The sequence below is a fragment of the Sorex araneus genome, chromosome 11 (genome assembly GCF_027595985.1).
Source record: "Sorex araneus isolate mSorAra2 chromosome 11, mSorAra2.pri, whole genome shotgun sequence".
Lineage (NCBI taxonomy): Eukaryota > Metazoa > Chordata > Mammalia > Eulipotyphla > Soricidae > Sorex > Sorex araneus.
Window position 1 is genome coordinate 46,134,045 of NC_073312.1, and position 15,381 is coordinate 46,149,425.

At 48.9% G+C, this 15,381-nt stretch overlaps 1 protein-coding gene across 2 annotated transcripts in view; it reads right to left on the bottom strand.

The window, feature by feature from the left end:
- The window catches only part of SH2D4B (SH2 domain containing 4B), a 73,259-nt gene extending 58,375 nt beyond the window's left edge, over positions 1-14,884 (bottom strand). For both annotated transcript variants that reach the window (XM_055119592.1, XM_004607427.2), the window contains exons 1-2: positions 14,701-14,884; positions 14,375-14,377 (exon numbers count right to left, since the gene is read on the bottom strand). In XM_055119592.1, coding sequence (XP_054975567.1) covers positions 14,375-14,377; positions 14,701-14,884 — 187 coding nt within the window. The remainder of the gene's footprint in view (positions 1-14,374; positions 14,378-14,700) is intronic.
- Positions 14,885-15,381: the final 497 nt, after the last annotated feature.

The following is a 15,381-nucleotide window of genomic DNA, read 5'->3' on the forward strand; positions in this document are numbered from 1 at the left end:
TTGAAGTTTTTTGGTTTGGTTTTTTTTTTGCCCAGACTGAAGTGATGACTGGAAGAATTTTGTAGCCATGAGGAAGAAATCCACAGGCAAAACATGAGAAAAAATTTTCACCTGGGACAGAAGAAAATGGATCCTGCACGATCTCACTGAGCACTGAGGCCCACACCACCTACTAGCAAATAACACAGATTTGGGGTTTGAGTGTTTTTTTGGCAGTGGGAAGGGGTGTGGGGGAAGACCCATAGATGTTCAGGGATAACTCCTGGCTCTGCACTCAGGAATTGCTCCTGTTGGGCTTGGGGAACCATATGGGATACAGGGGATCCAAGCCAGGTTGGCTGCATGCAATACAAGTGCCCTACCAGCTTTGCTATCTCTCCAGCTCCTCAGATTTTGCATCACATAATAAAAAATAGGGAGCCGCAAGGAATGAGGTTCTAGAACTGTTCAAGTGAATGTGGCCACATTGGTCATGGAAATAGGCCCCTGTCCTCATCATGAAAATACGAACAGCCTGAGAAATGAGAGCTTCCAAAGATGGATGGCTGCATCTGGAGGGGCCGGAGCAATAAATAGTACAAGTACAATAAATAGTACAATAAATAGTACAAGCAATAAATAGTACAAGCTAACCTTGCACACAGCTGACCCAAGTTCCAATCCCAACACCCCACGTGGTCCCCCAAGCATGACCAGGAGTGATACCTGAACACAAAGCCAGGAGTAAGACCTGAGCATCACCGGGTGTGGTGCAAAAACTTAAAAAAAAAAATATTAATGTGTTCCTTGAGCTAGTCCTTCTCACTCTGTGACCAGAACATGCTCAGTATCCTTGATGTGGTCCTGACCCTGCTTTGCAAATAACATGCTACAGAATTTTTGCTTCCGTACTCTCCTGCCAGCTGTGTGCAAATGCCCGTCCCCCCATCAGATGCCCCAGAAAATGAAACCTCTGGTCTATTTCCAGGCCCAGCTTTTGGATTGTGAGCTCGGCTCGGACCTCCAGTATAATAAACCTGAGTTCTCTCAACTCTCAGAGAAATGTTGCTTGGTTTTCCACGGGCACTCAGTAAGAATTTTTGCAACAACATCCATAGGAAATATTTCTTTCATGAAGCAACTATTACTCACATTTCTTGCTCCTAGTAGTACAGCACATCCCGGAAGCAGACAGCAAACACAAAACAACTTGGAAGCCCAAAATCCCAAGTATGTTTGCAAGCATAACAACGGGAACAAAATGCATTCTTCCTATTTGAAATCTGGGGCTGTCAGGTAAAAATGTTTAATATTTTAAAGACCAGACAGGTAGTATAGGGTCTAAACCACTTAGTCTGCACGCAGCCAACCCAGGTTCAATTCCCATCTCCGCAAGCACCACCAGGAGAGATCCCGGAGTACCAGGCCAGGAGTAAGCCCTGAGCACCACCAGATGTGGCCCAAAAAAGGGGGAAAAAAAGTATCTGTTTTACTTAACAAGAAAACATCCACTTTAGGGCTGGAGCAATAGCACAGCGGGTAGGGCTTTTGCCTTGCACACGGCCAACCCGGATTCGATTCCCAGCATCCCATATGGTCCCCTGAGTACCGCCAGGAGTGATTCCTGAGTGCAGAGCCAGGAGTAACCCCTGTGCATCGCCAAAAAAAAAAGCAAAAAATAATCCACTTTTTAAAAAAAATTTTTTTAAGGTTAAAAATGAAGGGCAAAGCAGTAGCAACCCATGGAGCGGTGGGGAGGGGAGGGAATGCAGAAGTAACTATGGCAGACAAAGCAAATTCAAGGATAAACGTGTTGAAACAAAACAAGGACATTATGTGAGCATAAAAGATGCTACCCACAAAGAAGATGTAACAGCGTAAAGCCTGATACCACACAGCAAAGCATGAAACAAAAATGCCTACTAATAAAGGAGAATTTGGAAATGCTTATGTGCTCATAGTGGGGAGTTTCACTATATTTATCTCAGAATATAGTGGTGCAAATGCTCAAATAGGCTTTTTTAAGTAATAAGTTGGGGGGATCAGGGATATGACTCAAAGATGGAGTATATGTCTAACATCTATGAGGCCTTGAGTTCAGTCCGCGGCACTAAACGTTTCTACCCTTTCCCACCAACCATGTGTGGCCCCAGTCAGAACACTGCTTGGTGTGATCCTGTTTTAAAAAAAAATTAATTTAAAATAATGTGGTGGGCCAGAGCGATAGTATAGCAGGTAGGGCATTTGCCTTGCACATGGCCGACCTGGGTTCAATCCTGAGCTTCCCATATGTTCCCCCAAGCCCACCAGGAGTCATTCCTGAGTACAGAGCAAGGAGTAAGCCCTGAGCACTTCTGGGCATGGCCCTAAAACCAAAACAAATAAATAAATATTTTATTTAAATGCAAGTAGCATTGTCATAGCATTGTCTCCCATTGTTCATCAATTTGCTTGAGAGGGCATCAGTAACATCTCTGTTGTGAGACTTGTTGTTACTGTTTTTGGCATATCGAATATGCCATGGGGACCTTGCCAGGCTCTGCCATGCAGACGGGATACTCTCGGTAGCTTGCCGGGTTTTCTGAGAGGGACGGAGGAATCGAACCCCAGTCGCCCATGTGCAAGGCAAATGCCCTACCCGCTGCAATACAGCAAGTACTGTGCTATTAATAAAGGATTTAAAAAAAGAACAAGATACAGCTACCACAGTTAGCTGAGGGTGGGGAAGTTGATTTGGAGTTCTGACGGCACTGCCCAGCAATGCTGTGGAAGCCAAAGAAGTAGCACAGCAGGTAGGCTTGCACATAACCAGGGTCAATGCTCAGTACCACATACGGTCCCTGAGCACCACTGAGAAATCCCTACGTGCAGAGCCAGGAGTAAGCCCTAGAACAACTGTGTGTGGTCTCAAGAAAAAAATTTGTAGAATAAGGCAGGTGAAATATGTTGAACCATGATTAAAATATATTAGTGGGGGGCTGGAGTGATAGCACAGCGGGTAGGGCGTTTGCCTTGCACGCGGCCAACCCGGGTTCGAATCCCAGCATCCCATATGGTCCCCTGAGCACCGCCAGGGGTAATTCCTGAGTGCAGAGCCAGGAGTAACCCCTGTGCATCGCCAGGTGTGACCCAAAAAGCAAAAATATATATATATATATATATTAGTGGTTATTATTGCTATTATTAATTGCTATCGCCATCTGACAATTATGTGTATGAATTATCTTCTCTGTTGGTGGCTTCGTTCTAATTGTCCTTCTAAATTGAGGTTTAATTGGCACATAGCATTATATTAGTTTCAGGTAGATGACATTATGAGTCTATATTTATACACATGGAAGATGATAAACACAGTAAGTTTAGTTACCACCTATCATCCCAAAGTTTGAATTTTATGCGTGGGATGACATTTGAGGGCTGCAACAGGGGGGGAGGGGGGGAAAGAGACTACTCCAGCTCTGTGTTTGGAAAGCACCTCAAACCACGTCTTATACCTCCTGTCCTGTGATGTGATTTTTTAATATTGACTCTCCTGGGGCCAGAGAAATAGGACGTATGGCAGGTAAGGCACCTGCCTTGCACACAGCTGACCTGGGTTTGATCCCTGGCATCACATATGGTCCCTCATCTCACCTGGAGTGACTCCTAAGTACAGAGCCAGGAGTCACTCCTGAGCCCTGTTGGGTGTGGTCCCAAAACAAAACAAAATAAAATATTTACTCTCTTTCTTGACAACTTTCAAATATGCACTGTCACAAATATCATTAACTGGGGCTGGAGAGATAGCACAGCGGGTAGGGCGTTTGCCTTGCACGCGGCCGACCCGGGTTCAAATCCCAGCATCCCATATGGTCCCCTGAGCACGGCCAGGGGTAATTCCTGAGTGCAGAGCCAGGAGTAACCCCTGTGCATTGCCAGGTGTGACCCAAAAAGAGAAAAAAAGAAAAAAAAACAAATATCATTAACTATAGTTATAATTTTATGACCTTTACGATAGCCTTAAATTTTTGTGTGTATGTTAGACTCTATTTTTTTTTTTTTTGCTTTTTGGATCACCCCTGGCGATGCTCAAGGGTTACTCCTGGCTCTGCACTCAGGAATTACCCCCAGTGGTGCTCAGGGGACCATATGGGATGCTGGGAATCAAACCTGGGTCAACCGCATGCAAGGCAAATGTCCTTCCCGCTGTGCTATCACTCCAGCTACAATATGTTAGATTCTTAAGCTTTAATCTGCATTCAAATTTAGCAACCTAATCTCTTGCAGTTTATTCTTTTCTGTTTTACAGAAGAAATCCTTTCCTTCCTCAAAGTTAGAATGATGCACGTTTACATTTTAAAATTTCCAAGTGTTCCTTTCCACAAACTCAAGCAAGCACTCTAGCTGGACCCACCAGTCAGCCCCATGTCACAGGGTTTTGTGACCCACACGCAGCCTTTGTCCATCGGCCACCAACAGCCTTTGTTGCTGTCAGTTTCCCCTTGAGTCCTTGAATTCTCTCTCCCCCAGGCTCTGGAGATATTGTTGTCACTGAGTGTTTCCTTAATAAAAATAATCTTGTAATGATAATAATTACATTTTATTATTGGGCTGGAGCGATAGCACAGCGGGAAGGGTGTTTGCCTTGCACATGGCTGACCTGGGTTCGATTTCTCTGTCCCTCTCAGAGAGCTCGGCAAGCTACTGAGAATATCCCGCCCGCACGGCAGAGTCTGGCAAGCCACCCATGGTGTATTCTATATGCCAAAAACAGTAACAACAAGTCTCACAATGGAGACGTTATTAGTGCCCGCTTGAGCAAATCAATGAGCAACGGGATGACCATAACAGTGACAGTGAGTATTTCCTGCCTCATGGGCTGTTTGCCTCTCCTCCTTCCAGGTGTTGGGGTGTCCTGAGCTTGTGTCCTTAGGCCTCTTCTCTCTGCTGTCTACACACACACACACACACACACTGCCACTTTTCACCAATTCCACGGATTTAAGGACTTCAGCAATTGATGATGCCAACATTTTCTATTTTAGCTTCAGCCCTTCTGAATTTTTATCTAATTCAACTCTTTTTTTTTTCTTTTTGGGTCACACCTGGTGATGTACAGAGGTTCGTCCTGGCTTTGCACCCAGGAATTACTCCTGATGGCGTTCAGTGGATCATATGGGATACTAGGAATCGAACCTGGGTCGGTGGTGTGCAAATGCCCTACCCACTGTGCTACTGCTCCAGCCCTAATTCAACTCTTTATTGGACATCTACTAAGCATCTCAAACTTAATTTGGCCTAGACACAATCGACGATTCCTCCAAGCTGTTTCTTCCATATCACCCATTCCAGGAACTTGAATAGTCATTTAATTTCTTATGCTGAAATACTGACAATAACTTGTTCCCTTTCTTTTACAATTTACATCTAAAATGTTGCTGCCTACTGCCTCCCCACTCCCATGAATATAAACCTCAGTCTTAATTACTTTCTACTTCCTTTGTGTGTATGGCAGGTGGGGGTGAAATTTGGCAGCCACACCCAGCAGTGCTCTGAGGCTACTCCTCTCTCTAAACTCTAGGATCACTCCTGGGAAGGCTCCGGAGACCACATAGGGTTCCGGGGATCAAACCTGGGTGGGACAAGTGCCAGGCAAGTGCCCGACCCTCTGTACTATTTCTACAGCCCCACATTTAGAATTTTTAGTAGCTACTTTCCCCCACTGATTGAGAACTTGTATACTAATCAAGAATAAGATATGCAGCATCTTTTATTATTGCAAGCTTAAAGGGGGAAGAACACAATGTTCTTTTTATTTCAATGTTCAAATAATAAAGTTTTATAGTTGTTAAATATAACTTTGTTGACCCTATAATTCAAACTTGTCATAGTATTGGAGGGAGGGGGACTTTTGAGCTACACCCAGTAGTGTTCAGGGCTTACTCCTGGCTCTGTGCTCAAGAATCACTCCTGACAGGACTCGGACCTTATGTGGTGCCGGAGATTGAACCCTGGGTTGGGCATATGCAAGGCAAGAATCTTGTGAAAAAAAAAAGCACTGTGATGAGTACTTTGATTTATTTTTCTCATTCTCCTGAGGGTGGTATATAGAAGGTGGTATGTAGTAGTCTACAGTGTGAAAAAGCTAACTCGCTCCATATAATAAAGCCTTTACAACATAATTACCAAGTAATTAGGTCCCAGGATCTCTCTATACTCTTTAAAAATATTGAATATCTCAAAAAGGTTTTGTTTATGGGAATTATATTTATGAATATTCATAATATTAAAACTGAACATTTTAAACATGTTTAAAATAATGTTAAATCATTACACAATAATACAAATAGCACTTATTTTTTATAACAATATTTCTGAACAAAAAATGTAACTGAGAAATTGGCCTTATTTTACATTCTGGTCATCTCAAATTCCTAGTAAGATGTCTCCAGAAATTAACAAACTGACTCTAAAATTTATTTGGAGAAGCAAAGGTCTTCTAATAGCCAAAACAATGTCGAAGACGAACAAAGTTGAATAACTCACACAATCTGTGTAAAGTCTTACAACAAAACTACAGATAGGCCCAGAAGAGCTCCAAGCTCAGGAGTACATGCCTGGCAAACTCAGGGTCTCAAGGTCTCACCCCAGAACTGCCTGGTCTCCCTGACACCACACAGGCATTGCCCTGGTGGCCCCAGCAGTGCTGGGGGATCCCCAAATAAACAAGCTTCAGTTAGTGTGGTGTAAGAAAAGATGAATGCATCAATGAAACAGAATAGAGTCTAGAAATTAGCCTACACATATATGGCACATTGCTTTTCAAGAGTACTTGGCAAGAAGAAAACTACAAGGAAAAAGCATGTTGTTTCCCATCAAGTAGTACTGGAAAATTAGACAATCATATGCAAAAAAAATAAAAAAGCAAAATACCGGAACCTTGACTGTATTTTGCTCTCGTTCTATGTCCACATTCTCACTCAAGAAGAATAAGAGCTTTGTCTTTACCTCCCAATTTCCCTCTAGGAAATAGGATCTCTAAGTGCTGAGCTGCCTGAGCTATCAATCCCTACCACACTGTCTTTTCTGGTTTTCCTCCAAGGCCCAGACTCAAGGTGACTGTCCCCAGGATTAACCTGGGAAGACTCCCCTTCCCTCCTCACTCCTCTGCTCGTATCTGTCACCCACCAGTTTCCTATTCCTTAAATCCACCTCTACCTGAGGACCTTTCTGCATGAGAATACTAGTGTACACACACAACAGACACCAGCATTTCTAGTCTGTCTGGAACTGGGGAGATGCAGAACTTTCGTATTGTCAAACACAGAAATTCTGGGTAAACCAGACAGACCATTCATCCAAGACAGAAATGGCTTACCATACAGACCCCAAACAAGTTGGATTCCAGTGTGGAATAAAGTCTGATTCCAAACAAGAAAGACCTAAGAATCTCTGTTCACATGTTTATTTTTTCTTTCCGGGTCACACCCAGCGATGCACAGGGGTTTCTCCTGGCTTATGCACTCAGGAATTACTCCTGCCAGTGCTCAGGGGACCATATGGGATGCTGGGAATCGAACCCGGGTCGGCCGTGTGCAAGCAAACGCCCTACCCACTGTGCTATTGCTCCAACCCCTCTGTTCACATATTTTATTTTCAGGTCACACCCTGGTGGTGCTCAGGGCTTACTCCTGGCTCTGTGTTCAAGGGTCATTCTTGGTGGTGCTGGGTGGGGAGGTTGTTAGGGGGCAGGTGGGTAATGCAGTGCTAGAGATTGGCTGATCCGTGCAAGGCAAACTCTTAGCCCTCATACCTCATCTCCAGTCCTGCTCATTTTTTACGTGAGAAAAACCTGGAAAGCAGTAATGCTAGCCACTGGGAGAGATGGCCAGGATAGCCGCTCAGGCAGCCAGGACTTCAGCCCAGCGCCATGGGCTCAGGTTACGAGGCCCCAGCAGGCAGCTGCAGCCTCTCTGGAAACCATCCGGTGGGCCTCCAGGCTGAGAGAGGAGCAGGGAGGGCGTGGGGGGAGGATGATTCAAACATGGCAGCCCCTCTTGGTTTATGATACTCTACCCATGCTTTAGCCCTTCATCTAGGAAGTAGTAATAATGGTGTTCTAATTCTAAAGCAACAACAACCCTATTAAGAAATTTTTAATATTTCTTTAAAAAATATGTGTTAGAAGACTAATATACACAGCCAAGAAAAACAGGGGTTAGGAGGACTTGGTCAATGGTTGAAATTAACCACAACTGTGTGGGGCGGAAGGTAGGTAAGATAGAGAAGGGACCGGTAAGACAATAATGGCTGGAAATGATTATGCTAGACAAGAACTGGGTGTTAAAAGTAGGCAAAGGTATATTCCTGATAACCTTTCAGTACCTGTATTGCAAACCACATTGCCCAAAAGGAGAGAGAGAGAGAGAGAGAGAGAGAGAGAGAGAGAGAGAGAGAGAGGGAGAGAGGGAGAGAGAGAGAGAGAGAGAGAGAGAGAGAGAGAGAGAGAGAGAGAGAAAGAGAGAACAGACACACAGGCAGGGGTGGGGTGAGCCATGGAGGTGGGAGCTGCAAGAAAGAAACCTTCCATGGGCTAGAATAAGAGACAGAGGAGACAGAGGAGGGGACCCTGACACAGAGCTGTCCTGGGGGACAGTCAGCTGCGTGCCAGCGGGGCCACAACGTGGCTGACATCTGCCACAGCAAAGGAGAAGCCAAGAAGGAAGGTGGAGGAAGATGCATGACAAAGCACGCCCAGGTGGCACAGAGGGTGGGCACAGAGAGCAGGGGGGGCTGGGGGTAATGGGAGGGAAACTGGGGACACTGTGCTGGGAAATGTACACTGGTGGAGGGATGGGTTTCGTGCCAGAACACTGTATGACTGAAACCTGATCATTAACAGTATTGTAAGTGTCTATCTCACAGTGATCCAATTAAGAACAATCTTTTTTAAAGAGATAAAGTTTAAGATTTCTTTCCAACTCTTTTCATTCTTGGGAAAGTGTTAAGGATGGACTGGAGAGATAGAACAGCAGGTACGGCTCCTCTTGCTTAGCATGCAGCAAACAGAGATTTGATCCCTGGCATCACGTATGAGTGGAGAGGTTTTCTCGGGGCCTCATCTAGTGGTGCTCACGGGCTATTCCTGGCTCTGTGCTCAGGAGTCATCCCTGGTGGTGCTTCCAGGAGCCCAACTGAGATTGCTATGTGTAAGGCAAGTGCCTTAACTTCTATACTATCTCTCTGGACCCTTGAGTATTAGCAGTTTGTTTGGGGTTTTGGCTTTTTGTGCTTTTTAAAATTTTATTTATTTATTTATTTATTTATTTATTTATTTATTTATTTTGCTTTTTGAGTCACACCCGGTGATGCACAGGGGTTACTCCTGGCTCTACACTCAGGAATTACTCCTGGAGGTGCTCAGGGGACCATATGTGATGCTGGGAGTCAAACCCGGGTCAGCCTCATGCAAGGCAAACGTCCTACCCACTGTGCTATCACTCCAGCCCCTGTGCTTTATAAAAAAATTTATTTTCTTTTTTGTATATGTGAGGCCAAGAATCAAGCCTTCCACTGCAGTGCAAGTGTCAGTGCAAGTGTTTTATCATTGTGCCACATCCCATCCACAGACCCTGAGCTGATACTTTCATCCCTGTTTTTTGTTGCTGTTGTTGTTCGGTTGGTTGGTTGGATTTTGTTTATTTTAGCTTTAGTTTTTGGATCACACTTAGAGATGTTCCTGGCTCCACACTCAAGTTATTCCTGACAGTGCTCACAGGACCATATGGATGCTGGGAATGGAATGAGACCGGGTCGGGTCTCATGCAAGGCAAGCCCCTTGCCACTGTCTTATCTCTTCAGCCCCTGAGGAAGGAGCATACTGCACAGCACCAAACCATTTCATGAAAAAAATTAATCTCTTAATTACTTACTAGCCCTCAAGCCCAAGCCGGAGTCTTTGCAGCCCCCTGGCCCCACAGTCATGCACCTGGGCCTGGCTCCAGAGGCCGGGACAGAAATAAGGCAGCGGCAGTAGCAAGGTCTCCCTGCTATTAGGTCGGGGAGGACACAAGCAAGCGAACAGTGGGAAGCGGGCAGGGGAGAGGGGCAGGAAGGAGAGGAGGAAGAAGAGAAGGGAAAGGAGTAGGAGAGAGAAGAGGAAGACGGGGAGGAGGCAGGTATGGAAAATGACTGCTCAGCAGACTCAATTTTCCTGGTGAGGCAAAGGAGAATGTTCTGGAATGCAATATGAGTGGTATTTGCACACTATCTCAAATGCACTACGTCACTGAATGATACACTTCGAAGGCCCAGGATAGAATGTTTTTGTGTTGTGTTATGTTATGTTATGTTATATTATGTTATGTTATGTTATGTTGTTATGTCATGTCATGTCATGTCATGTCATGTTATGTCATGTCATGTTATGTTATGTACTTAGCCAGTATGGAAAAAAAAAATTTTTTTAAGGTCCTTTCAGAGCCATGAAGAAAAGCAGGTGAGGGGCTGAGCAAGAGTTCATCGGGTAGGGCACTTGCCTTGCATGCAACCAACTGGGGTTCAATCCCTGGCATCCCATATGGTTCCCCGAAAACTGCCAGGAGTAATTCTGAGTGAAGGACCAGGAATAATCCCTTGAGCATATCAAGGTGCGGCAAAAAGGAAGGAAGGAAGGAAGGAAGGAAGGAAGGAAGGAAGGAAGGAAGGAAGGAAGGAAGGAAGGAAGGAAGGAAGGAAGGAAGGAAGGAAGGAAGGAAGGAAGGAAGGAAGGAAGGAAGGAGGGAAGGAGGGAGGGAGAGAGGGAGGGAGGGAGGAGAAGAAAGAAAGAAAGAAAGAAAGAAAGAAAGAAAGAAAGAAAGAAAGAAAGAAAGAAAGAAAGGAAGGAAGGAAGGAAGGAAGGAAGGAAGGAAGGAAGGAAGGAAGGAAGGAAGGAAGGAAGGAAGGAAGGAAGAAAGAAAGAAAGAAAGAAAGAAAGAAAGAAAGAAAGAAAGAAAGAAAGAAAGAAAGAAAGAAAGAAAGAAAGAAAGAAAGAAAGAAATAGAGAGAAAAAAGCAATAATGAGCGGGAATCGGGAATAGGCGGGTGCCCCTGAGCATTTAGCTGAGGAGTGAAAGATGGGAAGGAAGCAGGCTGCTGAGGCCCTGGGGTGAGAGAGCATCCACACACAGCCGCCGAGTGGGGCAGGCAGGCTTGTGTTTTCTTTACTTGCAGTGAGGGCTACTGAGGCAGGAAGCTGCATGAGCTGAGGAGAGCTCAAAGGTTCTTCGGCTACTGTGTGGAGAGAGGGCCGGAGGGGCGGCCATGAGGGGCCATGGAGAACAGGGCTGTGGAAGAAATATCACCTCTGGGTCGGTGAGAACTTCCAGGCAGGGCCGGTGACCCCTGTCAGGACATCCAGGCCCAGAAAGGGCCCGGACCAAGGCTGAGGGCCCAGGCACCACAGGACAGGCAGCCCGGAGGCTTCCTCAAAGGCCCAGGGCGAAGGGCAGCATCCAGCACCCTCATGGCAGGAGATGCCAAGTGCAACGCCAACAAGCAGCCAACAGCACAGGGCTGACGCGGAGGGTGTGAAGGAGGCACTTCCTCCAGCCTCGGCAGGGCTGCTTCTGTGGGCGCACAGGCAGGGGTGGGTGAGCCGTGGAGGTGGGAGCTGCGAGGAAGGAGCCCTCCAGGGGCTAGAATAAGGGACAGAGGAGGGGACCCTGACACAGAGCTGTCTTGGGGGACAATCAGCTGCGTGCCAGCGGGGCCACAACGTGGCTGGCATCTGCCACAGCAAAGGAGAAGCCAAGAAGGAAGGTGGAGGAAGATGCATGACAAAGCACGCCCAGGTGGCACAGAGGGTGGGCACAGAGACCCAGAGTCACCAGGGCAGAAACTGTTCCTCAGGACGGAATTGATAGCAGGGGCAGGAAAACGCTCTGGGTCACAGGAGTAGGGAGCGTGTCCACGTGTCCTGGCTCCCGTGTTCCGGGCATCACCCGACTCAGCCCAGGACCCTGGAGGAGCAGGGCAGGCAGAGAAGGGGGTGGGGTGGGGGGGTGCATGCAGGCTGCAGCTCCTGGCCAGGTATGGAGTCCTGCTGCAGGGAGAGGGGGCTCACGGGAGGACACGAGGGATTCGGGGGACGAGACTGCAAAGGCTCCAGCAGGGCTGTCAGGCTTGGCTGTCACTCCGCATGACGTCCCGCAGTCCCGGAGGCACAGCACCATGACTCGGATTCCCACTGGACATCGCGTCTTGTCCGAACATGATAGAACAGCAGACAAGATGGCAGCTGAGAAACAGCCCGGGCTGACGATCTCCAACTCCCGCAAGGAGATTGAAACTATTACAATTTTTTTTTAATAAAGTGAGAGAGAATAAGGAAGACACGCCCGCGTGGCGGGGAGGGATGTGTGCCCGGTTTACTCCTGTGTGAAGCCAAATGCATGTCTCAGCGTTGTTCAAACCCCCAGGGTCTGTAAACTGCAACGATCAAACTGGAGAGAGAGAACGGTGGGCGGGGAGCTTGCCTTCGCACAGTTGACCCCTGTTTGATCCCAGGCACCGCCAGGAATGATCCCTAAGCACAGAGCCAGGAATAAGCCCTGATCACTGCCAGATGTGGCCCAAAGTAAAACAAAACAGAAAGCGTGGAGTAAGTGGATGACTGAGTGACGAATAAATGGGAGTGGGTGGATGAGTGGGTGGATGAGTGCATGCATGAGTAAGTGAATGCACAAGTGAGTGAGTGAATAAATGAGTAAATATATGAATGAGTGAGGGAACATGTGCAAGCACAGGTCATTCCCTGAGCAGAGGGTCAGAAGTGAGTGGATAGAAACCCAACAACTCCCCCCAACCCCCAGGTCAATATTTCATGGTATCTCCTCTCCAATTCGAGCACAGAGGGACTTTGGCTGGATTGTGTCACTTCTGTGTCATGGTTCCTTGTGTGAGACAGATCTCCAGGCTCCAGAAGCATTTAGGGAGGGAACCATAGCGTTCACGGACAGGCTGGGGTAGGCGGTGACAAACCTTCCCCATGATCCGGGTCAGGAAGCAGGCTGTGCAGGCTGGACACACAGCCGGAAACTCTTTGCAGGCTGAAGGAAGCCCCAAGGAGTCCCCCCAAAAGGCAGGCCTACAGCACACAGCTGAATCCCAAGTGGGACCCTGACCCAACCCACACAGACCCATTGCTCTTTCGCTGCCTCCTCCTCTCCATCCTTTATCAATCAGGAAATTAATTACCTGCAGAAAAAAACCTTCTGCACCAGAAACCCAAAAGAGTTCAGTGTGGGGCTGGAGCGATAGCATAGCGGGTAGGGCGTTTGCCTTGCACGCGGCCAACCCGGGTTCGATTCCCAGCATACCATAGAGTCCCCTGAGTAATTCCTGAGTGCATAAGCCAGGAGTAACCCCTGTGCATCGCCGAGTATGACCCCCCCCCCAAAAAAAAAGAGTTCAATGTATAATTTATACAATGACAATGTGGATGTCAACGTGTGACAAATCACCATAAAAATAGTTTCACAGTTAAAGTTTCTGGCATCTGGGAAAAGCCACCACACTGATAATAGGAGGTGGCCTCGGGGCTCAGGTGACCATGTCAATGTGGCAACTGCTAGGAGGGGCGGCAAACGGGCAGCTGCAAGGCGAGTCCTTCCTGTTGCTAGAAGCACCCCCAAAAGACCAGCGAGCCCTGCCGGGAGCTGTCCAGACCGGAAGACAGGCTACAGTGCCAAGAGGAAAACGACAGAGGCAGAAGCCCGAGCAAGCATGTGCCCACGGTGCGGGGATGGCCGGCAGCTGGAGTGGCCCGAAGGAGCCCATCACTAAGCAGCTCGTGTGACCAACCCAGAAACAGGACTTGAACTGAAGTTCCCCACTGACTCCATCTGAACGTCACCTGGGTGTGAACACCACGAGGCCACAGGACAGGGTAATGTGGGGCATGAACGAGACATGGTTTTGCAAACTGGGGTGCAGCACCTGTGGACAGGAGATCCAGTTCGGGGGTTAAGGCGCTGGCCTGAAGCTGACCTCAGTTCTAACCCTGACACCCCATTTGGCCCCCTGAGCACCTCCAGAATGATCCCTGAGCACAGAGCCAGGAGTAAGCCCTGAGCACTGCCCGGTGTGGCCCAAACCACAAATATTAAGTGGCTTCACCCCAAAATAGAGTGCAACTTCCATATAAAGCATCGCACCCCCCAGGAGGATCTTTGAGTCCTAGGACAAGCCTCGGGGGTCTTTGTCCGCCACGACCCAGCGATGCTGATTCCCACCTTCAGGCCCCTGAGCACCCATCTGAGATGCGCGACCAGCAGCCTCCAACCAGGAGGAGCCAGGCTGAGCCCTGGCTTCTCGCCCGCAGGTGCCACTACCAGGTGGGGCTGGTCACTCGTGGCACGGGCATATGCCCTGACACCCGCTTTCCAGGGGTGCCGCCACTCGAGGATGAGAAGGACAGGAACGGTGCCCGTGGTCCCGGCCAGCGCACCGGAAGTTCCCCGGGCACAGGAGAAACAGGTGCTCGTTCCCCGACCCCACCCGGGTCCCTGGGTAACGTGTCACACAGCCCAGGGCTGATCAAACTTAGACGCCCTGGGCCAGCGGCTCACACAGAATAAGGGGTTCAGCCCCCAGCCCTGAGAACACTCCCTTTTTTTTAAAAAAAAGGGGGACCGAGCCCTCTTCCACCTCCAAGGGAGGGGGTCGGGGGTCTACCCCTCCCGGGGCACGCGCGCCCATTACCTCGCTTGACCTTCGGGGGCCTGAGGCCGTCCGCCTCCGCCAAGGCATCCCACGCCTCGCGCTCCCGCCAGCGCCGCAGCTGCTCCTGCCGCATCTTGTAGAAGAGGATGTGCTTCTGCACGTCACTCAGCTCCGCCAGGACCTCGGGGTCGATGTACATGTCCTGCAGGATCTGGTGCAGCATGGTGCCACCGGGCCCCGCGCCCTGCCCCGCGCCTCACGCCGGGGCCCCTTCCAAGCTCTGCGGCACGGCCACGGGGCCGCGGCGGCCCGCCAGCCCCGGTCTGCTCATCTCCTCCTGCAGCAGACGCTGCCCCCAGGGGGGAGGGCAGCAGGGAAGGCAGGACCCTGGCAGGGGGGGTGGCGGGGGGGGGGGGGCAGGGGAGAGGGACGGTGGAAAGAGGGAAATGTACCCTCTGTTGGGGCGCCTGTGTCCTGGCCTCCCCTGGGGTTCCGGGACAATGCAGAGGAGAAGGTCAGCGGCACTGCCCAGGGCCGGTCCTGCTGGGCGGACGGGTGTCGAGTGATCTGCTAGTGGAACGTAACCGTGACACCAGCTATATCGATGACACTGCCCCGGCCAGTGGGAACCGATCTCTCCTCAGCCGTAAGAGGAGGAGGGGGCGGCGCCTCTGCCTGCTAATTCCATGGCTTTTGAGCCAATTTCAAGCAGGCCAAAGG